This window comes from Rhinopithecus roxellana, chromosome 1 (genome assembly GCF_007565055.1).
Source record: "Rhinopithecus roxellana isolate Shanxi Qingling chromosome 1, ASM756505v1, whole genome shotgun sequence".
Taxonomy (NCBI): domain Eukaryota; kingdom Metazoa; phylum Chordata; class Mammalia; order Primates; family Cercopithecidae; genus Rhinopithecus; species Rhinopithecus roxellana.
The window spans coordinates 197835665-197859598 of record NC_044549.1 but is presented as its reverse complement, the minus strand read 5'-3'; the positions used below and the strand labels follow the sequence as shown (position 1 = coordinate 197859598).

Below are 23934 nucleotides of genomic sequence, written 5' to 3'. Positions count from 1 at the left end.
TGCTGTAATTTGGCTGTTATAACTTACAATTATATATTTTGAGATAGAATTTCTTTTAGTGAAGGACAATAGTAACAAGCTGCTAAGAGATTTTTCTCACCTTTGAACTCCAAGGAAAACGGTCTCAAATTTAGTGGTACTAGGCTCCCTTTGAATGGGTCCTAGAAATGCTACCCTAAGCCATGTTATTAAACAATTTTAACTAAAAACAGCTTTGGTAAAAAATCCTGTAAAAATGACTGTTTAAAGCCTGTTCTAAAGATTAGGTTCTAATCCTTAAGCTCTATTAGCTCCTCTAGATTCAGAGCATACTCAATTTTATCTTAAAAGAGGAAAAGAGCTCCTCTCCTAAACCTACCAATCCACTACCTTAACAAATAGTTTTCCAAACATCATGAAGTAAAGGAGTGGGCATCATGATTTTTTTTACTGTTATGCTCTACAACATTTGAAAGGGTCACTGGTGGTCTAACTGTATTCACTGATCTTGCAGTGACTTTTGACTAAATGAACAAGGCCAACTATAAACAAACCTGCAAAAGAACAAATCAGTTATCTGGTAACTGACATGCTTTAAAAACTCTGCCCTTTAACACTGCTCAAAAACCAGGGTAAATAAAAATTGTTTTGTAACACACTAGGTAACAATCTAAGGCAGGACAAAAATAAGATGTTAATTATCTTTCCTCAGTGATATTTATGCTAAATACATGGAGTATGGTACACTAGGATAAAGAGGAGGAAAAGCATCTTTCTCCATGATGATATTATGGTGTTATTACTGAACCCTGAAATAGTCTTAAGAGGGAAATTGGTGCTGGTTTTAAACAACTTCCAGAAATGATGGTTCCATATTAGCCATGCAAAAATGAAAATCATTGTCTTTGTTAGATATTCTCCACTAAGGGTAATTTTATTTAGACAGTCACTGGGGAGGGGGGGTACATTTTGCAGAAAGTCAAGTTATTCAGTATCAGACAATTTATGGAATCCTTACTGAGATTTTCTACAACCTCTATGGGTTATCAGCAACTTTTTTTTTCTTTTGAGACGGAGTTTTGCCCCCTGTTGCCTAGGTTATGGCACAATCTTGGCTCACTGCAACCTCTGCCCCCCAGGTTCAAGCAATTCTCCTGCCTTAGCCTCCCGAGTAGCTGGGATTACAGGCGTGCACCACCATGCCTGGCTAATTTTTTGTGTGTTTTTAGTAGAGATGGGGTTTCACCATGTTTGTTAGGCTGGTCTTGAACTTCTGACCCTGTGATCTGCCCGCCTCGGCCTCCCAAAGTGCTGGGATTACAGGCGTGAAGAGCCACTGTGCCCGGCGATCAGTAACTTTTGATTCAAAACATTTCTAGGCAAGCAATTGTCAAGTTTTATAATGTAAAATCTGAGGTATTAACTCAAATATCTGTTTTTCTGCTAGAGTTCTTCCAATGTTGCTTCTGAAAGAAAACTGGTAGTTTTCCTATCAGGTCTATTCTGAAGTAGATGATTAAGTATCAAATATTAGAAAGTATTTAACAAAAGTTGAATTTTATATTTTTGTCAGTCTTTTTTGGTTTGTTTATTTCTGTTGTAAATGATCTCAATTCTTTTAGAGAAAGAAAATTTCATTTAATCATCCTTATGAAGTAGAGATGAAGACAATTCATACATCAAAAAGCAATAATCTGAATGTTTGAAACTAATTTAAGGGGAAGGCTTATCAGCCACTGGAGTATATTTTTATAAACCCTATTTCAAGAGAAAAAGAATACTTCTGGAAATAGAATTCTTTGGCATCTAGAATGTGAATAAAAGGCAGCTCAAGGGTATACATGGAAACAATTATTTTCTTGGTTACTTGCCATCAGAGAATAAGAGAAAATAAAACCATACCTTGCAAAAGATATCAATTAAAGCAGGTACAGCATTCCTTAATTTCATAGTTGCCACATGCTCAAATATGTTTAGTAATATTTTCAGAGAAGGCTGGATAAAACAAAAAAATTACACTCATTTTCAGATCTTCTTTTAGTACACCTTAAATTTCTCAAACTCATTTATGTTGAAAAACACAAGTGGTTTCTAGGAAGTATTCAACAAACACAGAAATTCAACTGCTAAATTCAAACAATGAATAACAGAGAAATTAACATAAAACATTAAAATAACATATATTTTCAGGCTACTTACCAGCATTTTAACCATTATGCTGAGGTTCACTATCTGAAATACTTCTTTCAATAAACAATGTTTGAGTAAAGAATTTAGAAGGTCATTTAGCACTTGTAAATCAAAGTATATACCTGGGGGAAACTTTCTGTAGTACTCCATAAATACGTTTACTGAAAATGAAAATATATATACTAATGTCATTTGCTGTATCAGATATCCGTATTTCTTAAATTCAATAATTTTTCTATATATAAAGATAAAATAATATGAATTCAACGTAAATTCTTGAAAGGTACAGTTCTAGTATTAGAAATAGTGGATGAAAATTAAAGCAAAAGTCAAAATGGCAATAATATTTGAAGTCAACCAAGCATGTTCAGCATGGAGTAACTCATGCGCTACCTGCAAAGAATAGGTCTAAACTGCCATTCCCATATATCATAGTGTCAATATGAACTCCTAGAGAGTCAAGTTCCCAGGCAGTCTTGAGGCAGTAGCCCTGGTACAGATGTGAAGTTGTATAGTTTGGTGATGGATGCAGACTGTTTTGACACATACCCATTCTTATTGCTTTAAACCTACCAACATGTTGACATTATTTTTAACTTCTCCCTGCCTTGTCATGGATGGGGATATTTTTGATTTCAGTTTGTGATTGTGGAACATTCTACTAAAAATTACAACAACGCTGATTAGTTTTCTTTGAGAAAGTACTTTTTTCATGCCCATCCAAATCCTTAATTTTCTATGTAACATGATGTTTCCAATTTTTCCCCATTGATTTCACTAAAATTATTTAAATTGGGATTCTTTCATTGATCATTTTTTTCTTCATTCCAAAATTTCCCAGGTTAAAATCTGTATACCTTAACTGCCTTAGTAAAAATACTTTTGGTTTTATTTTGTGTTAATTATTTCTATTAGAAATATTTATTACTAGCTGGATTACCTGGTGTTGTTTGGGAAAGCCAGTAGCTATTGACAAAGTTCAGTGGCACAAGTGAAAAATTAATGTTAAAGTTTTAAAACTTTAATAACATGGTATAACAACATTCAAATTTCTTGTAAAGCTTTTTTATATACTACAATTATTTTCCCTGAGCACATACAGATAAACTATTGCTGCTATACTTTTGGCAGTATTTATATAGTTGCCTATACAGAAGCAGATCAACTGATAAAATGGTAAACTCAGTGTTATTATAGCTTATTAATAAAACTGAAATTGCAGATATTCAAAAAGGTGCAGTTAATCTATGTTAGCCAGTGTGTAAACAGTCCACTAATTGACATGCAACCTTCCTCCTTTGTGTCATTATTTATTTTTTTGAGACAGAGTATCATTCTGTCACCTAGACTGGAGTGCAGTGGCATGATCTCGGCTCACTGCAACCTCTGCCTTCCAGGTTCAAGTGACTCTCCTGCCTCAGCCCCCCAAGTAGCTGGGATTACAGGTGTGCACCACCATGCCTGGCTAGTTTTTTTTGCATTTTTAGTAGAGATGGCATTTCACCATGTGGGCCAGGCTGGTCTTGAACTTCTGACCTCAGGTGATCTGCCTGCCTCAGCCTCCCAAAGTGCTGGAATTATAGATATGAGTCACCGCGCCTGGCCTCATTAAGTTATTTTAAAACTGTTAATATATTTTCTGCATTGAAAATAATGATCCTCTCAGCTGGGCGTGGTGGCTCACGCCTGTAATTCCAGCATTTTGTGAGGCTGAGGTGGGCGGATCACCTGAGGTCAAGAGTTTGAGACGCCTGGCCAACATGGTGAAACCTTGTCTCCGCTAAAAATAAAAAAATTAGCCGGGTATGGTGGCGCAGGCCTGTAGTCACAGCTACTCAGGGAGACTGAGGCAGGAGATTCACATGAACTCAGGAGACGGAGGTTGCAGTGAGCCAGGATCGTGCCACTGTACTCCAGCCTAGGTGACAGTGGGAGACTCCTTCTCAAAAAAACAAAAACAAATAATGATACCTTCTTGTTAAACTGTTGGGTGGAAACTGAACATTTTTAATACGTTTTGACACAAACTGCTGTATTGTCTTTTATTTTATTTATTTATTTTTGAGACATGGTCTTGCTCTGTCACCCAGGGCTGGAGTGCAGTGTTGTGATCTTGGCTCACTGCAACCTCTGCCTCCTAGGCTCAAGCGATCTTCCCACCTCAGCCTTCCGAGTAGTTGGGACTATAGGCGTGCACCACCATGCCTGGTTAATTTTTAAAATTTATTTTTGTAGAGATGGGGTTTTACCATTTTGCCCAGGCTGGTCTAAACTCCTGGGCTCAAGCAATTCACTCACTTCAGGCTCCCAGAGTGCTGAGATTACAGGTGCCAGCCACTGCACCCGGCCTACATTGCTTTTTTAAAAAGTCTGTCAATTCATAATGCTACTTTACCAATTATTCACCAGAATCAGGTACTTTTACTCCTTTCTTTGGTTAGGAATGGATAATTCTAGTGAATCATTAACCAATGGAATTTCCTCTTGAAATGTTTCTAATTTTCACAAGAAGAAACAATATTCATGTCCTTCTAAATAGCTGATTGGACTCATTATTCTTATATATTGGAATATTTTTGTATATTACCAGTGGTAAATCTAAAATATTGAAGATAATAGCTTTTTAGTTCAAATTTATGTGATCAAATTTATATCTTTTATACTCCCTTTGATTACTTTAAACCACAGAAATCGTCATCTTTCTAAAAATCTGATTTAAAAGACTTTTTTCTACTGAATTGCTAATTGCTGTACTTCATCGATTCATTCTGGTATATGCTAAATGCGTTGTTTTAAAATGTTTTTGGCCATAAAACTTCTGGAAAGGGAAATTTTATGTGGAAATTCACACATAAAACAGATAAAACAGGACCTATAGTTTTACTCTTAGGTATATACCCGAAACAACTGAAAGCAAGGACTCAAGTAGATACTTGTATGTCAAAGTTCATGGCAACATTACTTTAATACCCAAAAGGAAAAAACAACCAAGTGTCCATCAACAAATGAATATATAAACAAAATTTGGTATATTCATACAACAGGATATTCAGCCTTAAAAAGGAAGAAAATTCTGATACATGTTACAATATGGATAAACCTTGAGGACACTATGCTAAGTGAAATAATCCAGACACAAAATGACAAATATTGTGTAATTTTACTTATATGAAATACCTAGAATAGACAAATGCACAGGGCCAGAAAGTAGATTATAGGTTATCAAGGGCTGAGAATGAGGGTAATGAGGAGTTATTGTTTAATGCATACGGCGTTTCTGTTTGGGATGAGAAAGTTCTAGGAATGGATAATGGTGATGGTTACACAACACCGAATGTACTTAATATGGCAGTGAATTGTACACTTAAAAATGTTTAAAATAGTAAATTTTATGTATATTTTATCACATACATACTCCCAAAATGTCCAAGACAGATGGTGGAAATGTTCTAGATTAAAGGAGGCTAAAGAGTCATGACAACTAAACGCACACCTGATCCTGGACTGGATCCTAAACTAGAGGGAAAAATGCTACAAAAGGCCATCATTGGGTCAAGTGACAAAATTTGAATATAAGTAATAAATTAGACAAAACTATTGTACTCATGTTAAATTTACTTAGGTGGATAAATGTGCCATGGTTATATAAAAGGATAGCCTGTTTTTCAGAAATATGCATTAAAGTATTTGGTGGTAAAGGGCCATGATATGTGCAACTTAACTTCAAGTGGTTCAGGGAAAAACGTGTGTGTGTGAATGGCCATGCACATATGTGCACGTGTGTATACACACACATATATGGAAGGAAGGAGAGAGCGAACAAATGAAAATGATAAAGGATATGACTATTGTTTGTATTATTTCTATTTTCACAGATTTTTGTAAATTTAAAATTTCTAAATGGAAACTTAAAATTTAAAAACCTCTCAAAAGAATTTTATGTGGAAATGTAAATATAAAATAGATAAACAAGAAACTATGGTTAAACAGGGAGTTGGGGGGGTCCACTGACTCAGCTCCCTCCCCTTGTGCAACAAAATGATTCCTGAGGCCTCTCTGTAGAGCCTGAGTAGCTAAATCCATAACTTATTTATACCAGTGGTATTCAGAGCCTCTTTAAGTTGCTATCTAGTCATCTTATCATTTTCAAAGTGATTCCTCTTGTCTCAAATCCTATGGTCTTTCTAAACACTAAACCCCTCATATATATCAGGTCTATTCTGAGCTATCTATTATTTCCCACTAAGTTTTTATTTTTATTTTTTTTTTTTTTTTTTTTTTTTTTGAGGCGGAGTCTCGCTCTGTCGCCCGGTCTGGAGTGCAGTGGCCAGATCTCAGCTCACTGCAAGCTCCGCCTCCCGGGTTTACGCCATTCTCCTGCCTCAGGCTCCCGAGGAGCTGGGACTACAGGCGCCTGCCACCTCGCCCGGCTAGTTTTTGTATTTTTAGTAGAGACGGGGTTTCACCGTGTTAGCCAGGATGGTCTTGATCTCCTGACCTCGTGATCCGCCCGTCTCGGCCTCCCAAAGTGCTGGGATTACAGGCTTGAGCCACCGCGCCCGGCCAGTTTTTATTTTTAAACCAAAAAATTTCCACAGGTTCTTGACAACTTTCTACATTTATTCTTTGCTACAGGCTCTTATTTTTGTTCTCTATTCATTGTTTTAAAGCAAAATGCAGACGGATTTTTCCTGTAGCCATATTGGATCTTTATACAGTCAGACTTATATTTTTGGGAGTTTTGCATCTTTTTCATGACATCCTCTTTTCTTCCACATCTCATATATGGGATTATTTCTGGAATTTAAAATTTTATCCATATCTAACCTATGAAACTATATAGGTTAGATATGGATAAATCCCTCAGGTTATAAGTATATTCCCATATAGGTACCTATTACTTTACCTTAACTACTACTTCTTTGTTACAGTTACATTAAGTTCAGACTAGCAATTTCGTTAGGTGTTTCCTCTAATCCTTGGGGAGATGATATCACCAGCAAAACAAAACAATAAACCTGTCAGAGACTTTGTTTTTAGCAGAATGAGATCTCAAGCAGAAATATATGAAGTGAAAGTGCTCTATTACCACATCTACTATGTGGCTTTGGTGGTTGTGCCAGGGTGACAAACACAAATAAATTAAGCATGGTCTCTGTCCTCTTGCAGCTCACTATTAGTATGGGGAGAAGGTGGCAAAGAATGGGATGGGGTTGTGGAATCAGATAAGGGCCTAATAGAGGAGGTAATCCTATTTCCTGTGACTTAGACTTGAAGGCCAAATAGCCAATCCTATTTCCTATGACCTAGCCTTGAAGGCCGAATAGCCTTTCCTTTGCCATAAGGAAATGGGATGGAACTAGAGGCATCCCTAACAGAGAGAAGTGGTAATAGTAGCCTTGAAGTTTGAACACAGCCTGGTATATATAGGGAACTGCACAGACTCCCTGGATGGTACACTGGCTACAAGAGGTAAATGTAAAAAGAGAAGAAGGAAGAAGAAACAGGAAAGAGTCAGCTTCTGAAAAGTCCCTTTAGATAGAGTTAAAGACTAATTAACAATACCATTTTCTCCATCTTACACTTGTAAGTAAAATTTGTAAGTCATGAAAATATTAGTGTGTAAGGGAATTACAGTATTAGGTAGATTTTTTTTTAATTAACCAAAATATCTCATTTATTTTCAACCCTTTCTTAGGCCAACAGAGCCACTAATGAGTAAGGCATTCCATTTTCAAACTTACAAATTATTGAATTTACTTTTAAACTATTTTCAAACAACAGCACATTACCTAATATCCACACATTAATAGCTTTATACTATTTGTTTCATACCTGCACGCTGTAGCAAACACAGTTCATTGATACTTATATATTTCTTAAACACATCCATGCAAACCTGCAAAAGTCATGAAAAATGTAAAATTACCTTTTTTTAAATATTCTGTAAGAACTATACACATTTCAATCCTATCTTTTTGCTTATATTGAAATTTTTAAATGATCTCAAAGGATTGGAATAAAGAAGCTGATGTCTGGTTAACTCACAGATTTGAAGTACATATTTAATTCATTACAAAAATCTTATGTTATTTTACAAATAACCATTTCCTGGTGCAAGGATAAACACATTGACCAACGTATTAGAACACAGAGCCCAGAAACAGACCCACTCATATACAGTCAGCTGATTTATAACATGGTATCATTGTAGTGTAGTGGGGAAAAGATGGTCTTTTTGATAAACGGTAATGTGTCACCTGAAGACCCACATGGGAAAAAACTGTATCTTGATTCTCTTCTTATATCATAAACAAAAATCAATTCTAGCTGATTTGATTCTGCAAAAGGTAAAACAAACTTTTAAAGGAAAAACATAGGAGAACATCTTCATGATCTTGGTAAAGATCTTCAACAGGATGCAAAAAGTTAATACCACAAAAGAAAACTGAAAAATTGGACTCTAAAAATGAAGAAATTCTATTTCTCAAAAGATACTTTTAAGAGGGTGAAAAGGGGTTTCTGACTACCATAGCATTGCGGTGGGTATTAAATGCCTGAAGACCTGGCCTTGGACCACCCATTTCAGTGGAGAAGGGATGGCATGGTGAGCCAAATGGATGAATGCATTTCAGTGAGATTTTGCTAAAAGGTAGAAGAAAATGCATTTGCTTAGTTTGTCTTATACAGACAAAGAATCTCAGCAGGATTAAAACCTACTAGTGGAGTTAGAGAGGCTCCCTAATACAGAGAAAGTGTAAATGAGAGACTCCCAGTGGCCCACACTCTGGCTGAAGACTCCTATAATCCTAGCCATGACAGAGTCCCTTGACCCTTGTGGGTCCTGAGACTAATGTAGGGGGGTTGCCTGGAAAAGCACTGCTCCAGAGAGGAAGAGCTCATGCTGAGTCCCACAAACTACTAAGTCCTAAGTAGCTGCTAAAAAAGCTGCTAATTAACAACACCCTGGTGCCATGTTGGGAGCCTAGCCCCCACAGATTGTGCCCTGCCCTGGTGCCAAGTGAAAAATCCCTGGAGCCCCACTGACATTCCTGGCCTGCAGCTGCAGCTGCTGTTGCTGTGGGAGCCAACAGCAGCGACCCAGCCACCCCCCCAGCAGAAAGATGGCTACACATTTTCACATGCCAGAAGGACAAATTCTATTGTTTGCAACCATCACTGCTGTGGACTGCTAAAACAACTTTTGAAAAAGAAGAACAGGCTGCGTACAGTAGCTCATGCCTGTAATCTTAGCACTTTGGAAGGCCAAGGTGGGTGGATTGCTTGAGTCTAGGTGTTAGAGACCAGACTGGGCAACATGGTGAAACCCCATCTCTACTAAAAATAGAAAAATTAGCTGGGCATGGTGACATGTGCCTGTAGTCCCAGCTGCTTGGGAGGCTGAGGTGGGAGGATCACCTGAGCCCAGGAGGCAGAAGTTGCAGCGAGCTGAGATCACACCACTGCACTCCAGCCTGGGCAACAGAGAAAGACCGAAGACCGTGTCTCAAAAAAAAAAAAAAAAAAAAAAAAAAGAAAGGAAAGGAAAGGAAAGGAAAAAAAAAAAGCATATAGTCACTTATAAAGAAATCTCCATCAGACTAACAGTGGATTTCTCAGCAGAAACTTTATAGACCAGGAGAGAATAGGATGATGTATCTAAAGTATGCTAAAAGAAAATATGGATATTAATTGATATTATACTCAGCAAAGTTAGCCTTCATAAATAAAGAGAAATAAAGTCTTTCCCAGAAAAGCTAAAGCTGAGGGAGTTCATCACCACTACACCAGACCTACAAGAAATGCTTAAGGGAATCCTACACCTAGAAGTGAAAAGAATGATATCTACCATCATGCAAATATAAACACCACTGATAAAGCAGAGCATACAAACAAGAAAGAGAAAAGAATAAAATGTTAGCACTACAGATAAGCAGTAAGAGAGAAAGAAAGGAACAAAGGATATACAAAACAGCCAGATATCAATTAATAAGATGACAGGAATAAGCCCTCACACGTCAATAATAACCTTGAATGTAAAGGAATTAAACTTTCCACTTAAAAGATATAGATTGGCTAAATGGATTAAACAAACATGATCTAACGATATGCTCCTTACCAGAAACTCATCTCACCTGTAAAGACACATATAGATTGAAAGTAAAGGGATGGAAAAAGATATTCCATGCAAACAAAAGCCAAAAGCAAGCAGGAGCAGCTATACTTGTCAGATAAAACAGACTTTAAGTAAAAAAATAACAAAAAAGATAAAGTCTTTATTTAAAGACAAATGGATCAATTCAGCAACAGGATATAACAACTTAAAATACATGCATCTATCAATGCAGCACCCAGACACATAAAGCAAATATTATTAGATCTAAAGGGAGGGACAGACTCCAATACAATAATAGTTGGAGACTTAAACACCCTACTCTCAGCATTAGACAGAACATCTAGACAGAAAACTAACGAAGAAACACTAGATTTAAACTGCACATTAAATCAAAGGACCTAACAGACATTTACAGAACATTTCATCCAACAGCTACAGAACACACATTCTTTTCATCAGCACATGGAACATTTTTTAGACCATATGTTAGAATACAAAACGAATCAGCAATTACAAAAATCAAAATCATATCAAGTATCTTCTCAGATACAATAAAATAGAACTAGAAATCAATAACAAGAGGAACTCTGGAAACTGTGCAAATACATGGAAACTAAACAACATGCTCCTGAATGACCATCGGGTCAAGAAAGAAATTGAGAAGAAAATGCAAAAATTTCTTGAAGCAATGAGAAAACAAAATACCAAAATATATGAGATACAGCAACAACTATTCTAGAAGGGAAGTTTATAGCATTAAATGCCTATGTTAAAAAAGTAGAAAGATTTCAAATAATCACTCTAACAATGCACCTCAAGAAACTAGAAAAGCAAGAACAAACCAAACCCAAAACTAGTAGAAGGAAAGAAATAAGATCAGAGTGGGGCTAAACAAAATAGAGACCAAAAAAAAAAAAAAAAAGAAGAAGGAGGGTCAACACAATGAAAACTCAAAATGATAAACAAAATTGATAAACTGCTAGCTAGACTAATCAAGATAAAGAAAAGACCCAAATAAACAAAATCTGAAATGAAAATGCAGACTTTACAATGGATACTATGGAAATATAAAAAGATCATCAGAGACTATTATGATCAACTAACTATACGTGAAAAAGTAGAAAATCTAGAGGAAATGGATAAATTCCTGGACACATACAACCTACTGAGATTGAATTAGGAAGACACAGAAAACTTGAACAGATCAAAAACAAGTAATGAGATTGCATCTTTAATGAAAACTCTGAACAAAAAAAAAGTCCAAGACCAGATGGCTTCACTGCTGAATTCCAAACTTTCGAAGAAGAACTAATACCAATTTTCCTCAAACTATTCCAAAAAATGGAAGAGAAAGGAATTGTTCCTAACTCATTCTATGACGCCAGCATTACTCTGATAACAAAACCAGACAAGGCTACAACAACAACAGTAAAAACCATAGGTCAATACTCCTGATAAACACAGACTCAAAAATTCTCAACAAAATATTAGCAAACCGAATCTAGCAGTACATAAAAAAAAAATACATCATGATCAAGTTAGATTTATTCTAGGAATGTAAGTTTGGCACAACACACACAAATAAATAAACATGATACATCGCATTAACAGAATGAAGGACAAAAACCATATGGTCATCTCAATAAACGCAGAAAAAGCATTTAATAAAATTCAATATCCTTCATGATAAAAACCTCAATAAACTAGGCATAGGAGGAATATACCTCAATATAATAAAGGTCATTGTATTATTAGGTCATTCTTGCATTGCTATAAAGAAATATCTCAGACTGGGTAATTTATAAAGAAAAGATGTTTAATTGGCCCATGGTTCTGCAGGCTTTACAGGAAGCATGGTGCTGGCATCTGCTCAGTTTCTAGGGAGGCCTGAGAAAGTTTACAATCATCACAGAAGGTGAAGGTGGAGCAGGCACATCACATGGTGAAAGCAGGAACAAGAGAGCAAGAGAGAGTGGAGCGGAAGGTGCCACACACTTTTAAATGACCAGATCTCATGAGAATTCACTACAGTGAAGAAAGCACCATGACATGAAGGATCCACCCCCATCACCCAAACATCTCCCACCAGGCCCCACCTCCAGGATTGCAGATTACGATTCAATGTGAGATTTGGGCAGGGACAAATATCCAAACTCTCTCAGCCATATAAGGCAAACCTGCAGCTAACGTCATACTGAATGACCAAGACAAGGATGCCTACTTTCACCACTCCTATTCAACATAGTACCAGAAGTCCTGGCCAGAGCAAGCAGGAAAGAGAAAGAAATAAAAGGCATCCAAGTTAGAGAAGTCAAATTGTCACTCTTTGCTACTGATATGATTTTATATTTAAAAATAACCAAAGAATACACCAGAAAACTCTTAGATCTGATTAATAAATCAGTAAAGTTGCAGGATACAAAATCAAAATACAAAAATTAATAGTGTTTCTATATACCAATAATGAAATAGCTGAGAGAGAAATCAAGAAGGTATTCCCATTTATAAAAGTTACAAAAAAAACACCTAGGAATAAATTTACCCAAGGAGGTAAAAGATCTCTACAAGGAAAACCACAAGGCACTGATGAAAGAGACTGAAGAGGACATTAATAAATGGAAAGACATCCCAAGCTTATAAATAAGCAGGATTAATGTCATTAAAATGACCATACTAGGCCGGGTGTGGTGGCTTATGCCTGTAATCCCAGCACTTTGGGAGGCTGAGGCAGGCAGATCACGAAGTCAGGAGAGCAAGACCATCCTGGCCAACAAGGTGAAACCCGTCTCTACTAAAAATGGTGGCATGTGGCTGTAGCCCCAGCTACTCAGGAGGCTGAGGCAGGAGAATTGCTTGAACCCAGGAGGTGGAGGTTGCAGTAAGCTGAGATCTCGCCACTTGCCCTCCAGCCTGGCAACAGGGCGAGACTCCATCCAAAAAAAAAAAAAAAAATACTGCCCAAAGCAATCTACAGATTAAATGTAATCTCTATTAAAATACCAATGTCATTTTTCACATAGAAAAACAACCTTAAAATTCACAGGGAACCAAAAAAGAGCCAGAATAGGCAAAGCAATTTTGAAAGAAAAAGAACAAAGCTGGAGGCATTACACTACCTCACTTCAAAATACATTATAAGGATATAGTAAACAAAAAAGCATGGTATTGATATAAAAACAGACACACAGACCAATGGAATAGAACAGAGAATCCAAAATTAAATTTATGTATTTACAGCCAACTGATTTTTGACAAAGGCACCAAGAACATACATTAAGGAAAGGACCCTCTTCAATAAGTGGTGCTGGGAAAATTAAGATATCCATATCCAGAAGAATGAAACTGAATCCCTATCTCTCACCATACACAAAATCAACTCAAGATGGATTAAAACTTAACACCTAAAACCATAGGAGAAAACATAGGGGAGATACTACAGGACATTGGTCTAGGCAAAGATTTTATGGTAAAAACTACAAAAGCAAAGACAACAAAACAAAAAACAAGACAAATGGGATTCTATTAAACCAAAAAGCTTCTGCACAGCCAACAGAGTGAAGAGAACCTGTTGAATGAAAGAAAATATCTGCAAACTATTCATGTGACAGAGGACTAATACCCAGAATATACAAGGAACTCAAACAATTCAACCGTAAAAAAAGCAAATAATCTCATTAAAAAGTGGGCAAAGGACATGAACAGACATTTCTCAAGAGAAGACATACAAATGGCTAACAGGTATATGAAAGAATGCTCAACATTACCACGTATCAGGGAAATGCAAATCTAAACCACAGTAAGATATTACCTTACCCCAGTTAGAGTGCCTATTACTAAGAAGACAGAAAATAACAAATGTTGGTGAGGACGCAGAGAAAAAGAACTCTTATACACTGTTGGTGGGAATGTAAATTAGCGCAGCCTCTGTGGAAAACAGTATGAAGATTTCTTAATAAACTAAAACTACCATATGATCCAGCAATCCCACTACTAGGTATTTATCCAAAGAAAAAAAAAGCAGTAAATTAAAGGGATACCTGTACTCACATGTTTATTCCAGCACTATTCACAATAGCAAAGATGGAATCGACCCAAGTGTCCATCTATAGATCAATGAATAAAGAAAATGTGGTATATATACACAATGGAATATTATTTGGTCATAAAAAATAATGAAATCATGTAGTCTGCAGCAATATGGATGAACTGGAGGTCATTATGTTAAGTGGTAATAAGCAGGCACAAGGACACATACACCATATTCTCACTTTTATATGGGAGCTAAAAAAGTTGATTTCATTGAGGTAGATAGTAGAATGATAGATACAGAGGCTGGGAAGAATGTGTAGGTAGGAGGGGGAAAAAGAGTGGTTGGTGGAATAGTATAAACATATAGTTAGAAGGTATAAGTTCTAACTTTTGATAGCAGTGTAGGATGACTATAGTTAGCAACAATGTATTGTGTATTTCAAAGTAGCTAGAAGAGAGAATTTGAAATGTTCCCAACATATAGAAATGTTAAACACTCAAGGTGATGGATACACCAAATACCGTGACTTGATTGATCATTTTTTAAATCTTGATTCACAATATTTTACATATTTATGGGGTATATGTGATATTTTGTTATATCTATACATGTAAACTATGTGGATGTATAACAATACATTTTACATATTTATGGGGTATATGATATTTCACTACATGCATAGATGTATAAAAATCACACACATGGATGTAACAAAATGTCACACATATCCCAGAACTATGTAAAATACTATGAATCAAGAGCAATAAAAAAAAACAAAAAAAAACCTACTAGTGGAGGTACAAAATAAGAACTGCCATCTCTCACTTAAAAGAATTAAAGGTGGCCTGGTGCGGTGGCTCATGCCTGTAATCCCAGCACTTTGGGAGGCCAAGGTGGGCAGATCACCTGAGGTTGGGAGTTCAAGACCAGCCTGACCAACATGAAGAAACCCTATCTCTACTGAAAATACAAAATTAGCCAAGCGTGTTGGCGCATGCCTGTAATCCCAGCCACTCAGGAGGCTGAGGCAGGAGAATCGCTTGAACATGGGAGGCTGAGGTTACAGTGAGCTGAAATTGTGCCACTGCACTCTAGCCTGGGCAACAAGAACGCCATCAAAAAAAAAAAAAAATTAAAAAAAATTTAAAAATTCCATTTTGTGCCTTTTCAGTGCTTAGCATTGTGCCTGGCATGTTGTAAATATTCAATAAATGGTAGTTATTATTATGTTTATTTTACTTAAACTCTTTTTGACTCTCATTTTCTTTTCTTTCGTTTTTTTTTTTTTTTTTTTTTTTTTGCTTTCGTTTTTGTTTTTTGAGAGGGAATCTTGCTCTGTCACCCAGGCTGGAGTGCAGTGGTGCAGTCTCGCCTCACTGCAACCTCCACCTCCTGGGTTTAAGCAATACTCCTGCCTCAACCTCCCAAATAGCTGGGTGCCCGCCACCATGCCCAGTTAATTTTTGTATTTTAGTAGAGATAGGGTTTCACTTTGTAGGTCAAGTTGGTCTCCAACTCCTGACCTCAAATGATCTGCCCGCCTCAGCCTCCCAAAGTGCTGGGATTACAGGCCTGAGCCAACGTGCCTCGCCAAAAAAAAAGAGACAGGGTTTCACAATGTTGGGGAGGCTGGTCTTGAACTCCTGACCTCAGGTGATCCACCCACCTGGACCTCCCAAAGTGCTGGGATTACAGGCATGAGCTACCACGCCCGGCCTCTCATTTTCATCATCAACAAAATGAGGATTAAATCAGTTAATACACGTAAAGCACTTGAAACAGAATCTGACATATATGGTAAGTGTTGACTATTATTCTTTCACCCATGAATATCTTTTTAGTTTTTCTGTAAAGCTTCTTCTGATCTTACTTGTTTGGATTAATAATTTGCCTACCTGTATTCTGCTCATATTTTATAACACATCCTTTATATTAAATAACATTGATTTGTTTGCTTGTGTGTCTCTCTATCAAATGGGGTTCTCGATAGCTGGGACCTATCTTACTTATCTTAGTGCATAGTCTTTTCTTGCCAAATATTATTGTGGCTTTGAGCTGGGTTTTAAAGGATGAAGAGGATGGTGTGATTAGAGCATGGCGGGTGGTACATCAGTGGGAACTGAAATTTGACAAATATACTGACATGTGATTGTAAGTTGTTGAATGCCAAACTAAATAATTTGAATTTATTTTGTATACAGAAGGGAGGCATTTTTTTTATTATTGACCAGACTAATTCCATATTTTAGGAAGGTAATTCTGAATGTGGAATAGAGAATACAGCGTAAAGAGGAAAAGATATTGAAAACAAAAAGAAGATGTAAGAAACTCTGGCTCTTGCTGTATTAGAGAGTTATTATTTTAGCAGAGGTCTTCTAGAATATAGCCTTTTACAATCATGCAACCTTTTAAGCCTTATCACAGAAAGGCTTCAGTGTGTCCCTGCTAACTTTGTTTTGACTTCTGTTAAAATAAAAACTTCAGAAAAAATAAATTTAATAGAGTTTATCTGAGCATTAAAAGATTCACGAATGGGAAAGCACCGCAAACTAGAGAGGTTCAGAGAGCTCTGTTTTAACAGTGTGAACAGTGGGATTTCTTACAGACTGAATGTGGAAACAAAGTTGAGAAATTACTTGAATGGCTATAGCTAGGTGTTTGCCTTATCTGGGCACAATCTGGTGGTAAATTCCTTGTTAGAGGATAGTTGTTGGTTTCGTTAAGATTAAGTTCTGACAACCTATAGATTGGGAGAAAATATTTGCAAGCCATACATTTGATAAGGGGTTAGTATCTAAAATATATAAAGAATTCAAATAACTTAGAAAGAACAGAAGTAATCCAATTTAAAAATGGGCAAGGGAGGCTGGGCGTGGTGGCTCACGCCTGTCATCCCAGCACTTTGGGAGGCCGAAGCGGGTAGATCACAAGGTCAGGAGATGGAGACCATCCTGGCCAACATGGTGAAACCCCGTCTCTACGAAAAATACAAAAATTAGCCAGGTGTGGTGGCGCAGGCCTGCAGTCCCAGCTACTTAGGAGGCGGAGGCAGGATAATTGCTTGAACCCAGGAGGCAGAGGCTGCAGTGAGCCGAGATTGTGCCACTGCATTCCAGCCTGGGCAACAGAGCAAGACTCTGTCTCAAAAAAAAAAAGGGGGGGGGGGTGGGTGGGCAAGAGAGCTGAACAAACATTCCTCAAAAGAAGATACATAAATGGCAAATGTACGAAAAAAGGCTCAACATCATGAATCAGAGAAATGCAAATTATTAACCCGTGAGATATTGCCTGACATCTGTCAGAATGGCTATTATCAAACAGACAAACGATAACAAATGCTGGTGAAGATGTGGAGAAAAGGGAATCTTTGTATGCTGTTGGTGGCAACGTAAATTAGTATAGCCATTATGGAAAACTGTATGGTCATTCCTCAAAAAACTAAAAATAGAATTGCCATATGATCCAGCATCTCACTTCTGTGTATTTACCCAAAAGATTTGAAATCAGTATGTTGAAGAGATGTCTGCACTTCCATGTTCATTGCAGCACTATTCACAACAGCCAAGGTATGGAATCAACCTAAGTGTCCATTAATGGATGAATGGATTAAGAAAATGTGGTATATATACACAATGAAATACTATTCAGCCTTAAAAAAAGAAAGAAGTTTTGTCACTGTAACACAGATAGACTGGAGAACATGCTAACTGAAATAAGCCAAGTACAGAAAGACAAATGCCATATATGTTCTCATTTACATATGGAATCTAAAACTCAAAGGAGCAGAGTAGAACAGTAGTTACCAGAGGACAGGTGGTAAGGGGAATGGGGAGATGATGGTCAAAGAGTACCAAGCCTCAATTAAACAGGAAGAAAAAGTTTTTTTTCTTTGATATCTATTGTATGGCATGGTGACTATAACAAATAATAATGTATATTTCATAATTGCTAAGAGTAAATTTCAAATATTCTCACCACAAAAAAAGACAGTATCCTAGGTGACAGATATGTTAATTAGTTTGATTTAATTATTCCATATCATATTCATAAATCAAAACATCACACTGTACCCCATAAACTAGTTTTCAACCTGTACTTTAAAATTAAAAATTAAAAAACAAAATACAAAAGGTGAAAAGGCAACTTCTAAAGTAGTAAATGATTTTATATATATAGATATACATACACACACAACTGAGAACTTGTATACAGATTATATGATGAATTATTGTAGACAGAGAAGAAAAAGAATCCCACAGAATATAGGGAAAATAACAGTATACTTCCAAAAAGAGTATATCCTACTAATGCCCAATAAACATTTTGAAAAGTGCTCAACTTCATCAATCATCAGGGAAGGTATCACTACCCACCCGCCAGAATGGCGAAATGCAAAAGGCTAATAATACTGTTTGGCTGTTATCTACTAAGGCTGAATATATGTAGGCCCTATGACACAGCAGTTCCAGTTTTAAGTATAACCTATCATAATGTATACATATGTTCACCAAAAGACATGCAGAACACTGATAGCATCACAATTGTAATATCCAAATCTGCTCCACCCAATATTCCATTTTGATATACTCACAAAATGGAACATTAACTATTATACGACAATGAGAAACATCTACAAAAGGTGTTTGCTCAAAAATATTGAGCAAAAGAAGATAGACAAAAGAATACACATATGATTCCTTTTATATAAAGAACAAAAGCAGGCAAAACTCACATCAATGCTATTAGGAGTCAATGGAAATCTAAATTAAAACGCATGACTGAGATAGTTATTAAAACAATCTCTACTTTAAAGACTTTATATGTTTTACCTTTTCATCCCCTTGTTCAGGCACATGAGCAAACTTGCACAGTGGTCGCTCACAGCCACGTAACGTATTAAAATGAAATTTGCAATATTTATAGGGTATCATCAACCCTAGGGACTTCTGGAACACCTAGAAAATTAGAAAGATTCACTTTCTGTATTAACTGTAAAGCATCCACTAAGTTAAGCAAGACAGCATTTGAAGCAACACAAATAACATATACTCCAAACAGTATCAAGATAACTTGTTTGCTAATTTGATAAGAAAAAGTAAAACTTCAAACAATTTATATTTTCAAAAATAATTTAAAAATCATTTCAGAGTGATTTGTCTGGATTTTAAAAAATTTATCTTTGTGTAAAATATTCCATCAAGGTTATTCTCTTTTATGTCTCTCTCTTTTTTTTTTTTTCACCAATGACATATTTATTGAGCACTTTTTCTGTGGAAGGCACCCTCTAGAAATTTATCATCTATTAGAGGGATGAAATACAGATGACAGAAAAACAACTACAAGACAGTATATTATAAGTGGTATGGAAAATGGCACTTTGCAATTCTCATTTTTTAAGACTGTTTTTTTGGAGCAGGTATAGGTTCACAGAAAAATTAAGGAACAGAAATATCCCACGGACTCCCTGCCCCCACATATTTTACATAATTAAAAAAATGTACACATTCCTCCTCCCTTTTATATACCTGTCTCTGCTTTTACAAAAAGTTAATTCTATTATAATTAGCACTATATTTCAGATGCATTTATTAGAACCAAAATTCTCCTTAGTTTTTCTGGTTAATAGAACAAGGCAAATGAGAGTTAAAACTTTTTACAACAAACTTTCCCCATAAACTGCTTTATATCAGCAGCTTTCTCTTGCATCACAGAAAACTATTCAGCCTGTTTTTTCTGTTTTGGATGTTCTCCCTCTGCTGTTTTCAACCTCTTATGCTATTTGTGAATATCTTCTACGTCACTACTTATTTTCTACCTCTTACCACAAACCTCTATTCAAAATCCATATAATATCTGGAACTGCTTAAAAAATGATGATACGCTGGGCACGGTGGCTCACACCTATAATCCCAGCACTTTGGGAGGCCAAGAAAGGAGGATCACGAGGACAGGAGTTAGAGACCAGCCCGGCCAACATGGCGAAACCCCGTCTCTACTAAAAATACAAAACTTAGCCGGGTGTGGTGGTGGGCGCCTGTAATCCCAGCTACTCGAGAGGCTGAGGCAGGAGAATCTTGAGGCTGAGGCTCGAACCCAGGAGGCGGAGGTTGCAGTGAGCCGAGATCATGCCATTGTACTCCAGCCTGATGACAAGAGCAAGATTCCGTCTCAAAAAAAAAAAAAAAAAAAAAAAAAAAAAAAAAAAAAAAAAAAAAAAAAAGATAGGGAAATAAAACCAAAAGGTCCAAAGTATTGGTTTTACCAAATTATTTTTTTTTGAGGGGAGGGTAAAACAGGGAGTGGAGGAAAGTGAGGAAAAGGAGGGAGGAGAAGGAGGAGGAGGGGGAAGACAAAGAGACACATTATTACTTTTTTTAAAAGTAGACTTACCCCCACATTTTTTTCCCTCTTAAATATTTCACAAGTTTCAGGATTCTGCAGCTTTAGGACAGAATGTTTTCCCAGAAATCTGAAATCTAGAAATGATTTAGAGTGACATTACACACCAATATGTTACAATTTATTTTCTTCATAACAATGAAATAGATGATCACTACTATCTGCTTTAAAGTTTCACTTTGAAATATTCATGTTCAATTCACAGACTGTGCTGCCATGTGTGTTCCTGTGAAATATAGTGTGATTTACATCTTAGGTGCCCTCAAGTATTTCTAGACCGGAATTTAAAATTTTAAACTCACTATAAGCCGCAGACAACTTTCTTAAAAACCTCACATAGCAGCATTGGGCACTGTATTCAAATGATATGTCTCTAAGTTAAATAGACAAATATTATACACAATGAACATTTCTAAGGGAAGAAAACTAGTGACAAATCCAGGTGCGATGTACTGAACTGTGTCCCCACAAAATTCACATGTTGAAGCCCTAACCCTCAATATGACTATATTTGGAGATAGGGTGTTTATAGAAGTTGATAAGGTTAAATGAGGTCATAAAGGTGGGGTCCTGAATCAATGGAATTAATGTCCTTATACGAATAGGCGCCAGTCTGGCGTGGTGGCTCACACCTGTAATCTCAGCACTTTGGGAGGCCCAGGTGGGCAGACTGCCTGAGGTCAGGAGTTTGAGACCAGCCTGGCCAACATGGTGAAACCCATCTCTACTAAAAATACAAAATTTAGCCAGGCATGGTGGTGTGTGCCTGTAATCCCAGCTACTTGGGAGGCTGAGGCAGGAGAATCACTTGAACCTGGGAGGCGGAGGTTGTAGTGAGCCAAGATCACACCATTGCACTCCAGCCTGGGCTACAGAGTGAGACTCTGTTTAAAAAAAAAAAAAAAAAGAATAGGCACCACAGAGCTTACACTCTTTCCTTGCACACACCAAGGAAAAATTATGTGAGGACTTAGCAAGAAGGTAGCCATCTGCAAGCCAGAAAGAGAGCCCTCATCAGAAAATGAACCCTTCTAGAACCTTAGTCTTGAACTTCCAGCGCTGCATAAAATAAATTTCTGTTGTTTGAGACCTTTAATCTGTGGCATTTTATTATGGCAGCCCAAGCAAACTAATACACCAGGCATCATATCCCTTAATGTTGGTCTTTTAAAAAGAGAACTAGGGCATTTAAAAATGTTCTTTTCTAAAGATAAAAATAACAAATAAAAATAAAAGTATTTTTAATTTTAAATCATTTATTTTTTACTTTGGCAGCATCCAGCTATAATCTGAAACAAGCTGAAGTTTTTGCTGCATAGCTTCACAGTAATTTGCATTATGAAAACTGTAAGACTTTTTAAGATAAAACATATGACCATCATGGGCTTGCTGTTACAGTATACAACACGAGGCAGCATGAAGTCACTACTGGGTAGGTATAGAAAAGTTAGGTGTGTGCTATACAACGTGATTTTATAGATTCTAAATTCATCCTTTAATGTAGTCTATTTTGTTCAAAGTACTGTTAATTATCAAAAAACTGACACAAGGTCTAAAATACATATACAAATACACTCCATCAAAATATATTTTAGATATAATCTGTAATTTACTCATACTACCACTATCACATAAATACAGATATTTCACACATTGTTCCATCAAAAGTACTAAGTAGGCTAGGTGCGGTAGCTCACACCTGTAATTTCAGCACTTTGGGAGGCTGAGGTGGGCAGATTACAAGGTCAGGAGTTCAAGACCAGCCTGGCCAACATAGTGAAACCCCATCTCTACTAAAAATACAAAAAATGAGCCGGGCATGGCGGTGGGTGCCTGTAATCCCAGCTGCTCAGGAGGCTGAGGTAGGAGAATCGCTTGAACCTGGGGAGGTACAGGTTGCAGTGAGCTGAGATCGTGCCACTACACTCCAGCCTGGGCAGCAGTGTGAGACTCTGTCTCAAAAAAAAAAAAAAAAAAAAAAAAAAGTACTAAGTACAGCTGCACAAACTTTCTACTTTTAACATATTTTACATGTTTCCATTTTTCTTTTTTAATCATTTTTTGTTTTTGGTAGAAAAATCTCCTAGTTTCTATATTACCAAAAGCCAACAGTATTTCATTAAGAAAACAAATAGTACCATTCATCCAGGTATTCAGTATTGTGTCTTCTTGATGACCACTTAGATTCAAAGGAGGTACTAATAAGCACAGAGGTTTCGGGACTGGTGCTGCAAACTGACATTCGCCAACCATAATGTCGGCATTTCTAGAATCTTTGCTGTGTGAAAGGAAAAATTAACATCAGAATTTAAATGCATTTTTAAACATTAAAGTAATCCTTTGCAGATATTTCTTTTTTAAAAAAGTTTTTATTTTTATTTTTTTACAAATTGAAGGACTGTGGCAACCCTGAGTCGAGCAAGTCTAACTGGTGCCATTTTTCTAACAGCATATGCTCACTTACATTTCTGTGTCACATTTTGGTAATTCTCACAATATTTCAAATTTTTTCATTATTATTTTATCTGTTATGGTGATCTGTGATCAGCGATCAATGTTACTACTGATATTCTTTTAGAGCACCATGAAAACTAAGCCCCTATAAGAGGGTGCACTTAATCAATAAATGATGTGTGTGTTCTGACTGCACCACCAACTGGCTGTTCCCCTATCTCTCTCCCTCTCCTTAGGCCTCCCTATTTCCTGAGACAAAACAATATTGAAATTAGACCAGTTAATGACCCTACAATGTCCTCTAAGTAGTCAAGTGAAAGGAGGGGTCTCACATCTCTCACTTTAAATCAAAAGCTAGAAATGATTAAGCTTAGTGAGGGAGGCATGTTGATGAATAAGATAGGCCAAAAGGTAGGCCTCTTGTACCAAATAGTTAACCAAGCTGTCAATGCAAAGGAAAAGTTCTTCAAGGAAATTAAAAGTGCTATTCCAGTGAACATGTGAATCAAAAGAAAGTGAAACAGCCTTATTGCAGAAATGGAGAAAGTTTGAGTGATCTAGATGGAAGATCAAACCAGTCCCTAATACAGAGCAAGACCCTAACTCTCTTCAATTCTGTGAGGGCTGTGAGAGATAAGAAAGTTACAGAAGTATGAAGCTACCGGAATTGGTTCACAAGGTTTAATGAAACAAGCCATCTCTGTAACATAGAAGTGCAAGGTCAAACAGGAAATGCTAATGGAAAAGTTGCAGCAAGTTATCCAGA

At 36.7% G+C, this 23934-nt stretch overlaps 1 protein-coding gene across 1 annotated transcript in view; it reads right to left on the bottom strand.

Moving 5' to 3' along the window:
* TOPAZ1 (testis and ovary specific PAZ domain containing 1) overlaps window positions 1-23934 on the bottom strand; it is a 92827-nt gene that overhangs the window by 44477 nt on the left and 24416 nt on the right. Inside the window, exons 6-11 of the mRNA XM_010374345.2 lie at window positions 22853-22992; window positions 20706-20791; window positions 19145-19270; window positions 8005-8068; window positions 2179-2330; window positions 1882-1974 (exon numbers count right to left, since the gene is read on the bottom strand). Coding sequence (XP_010372647.2) covers window positions 1882-1974; window positions 2179-2330; window positions 8005-8068; window positions 19145-19270; window positions 20706-20791; window positions 22853-22992 — 661 coding nt within the window. The remainder of the gene's footprint in view (window positions 1-1881; window positions 1975-2178; window positions 2331-8004; window positions 8069-19144; window positions 19271-20705; window positions 20792-22852; window positions 22993-23934) is intronic.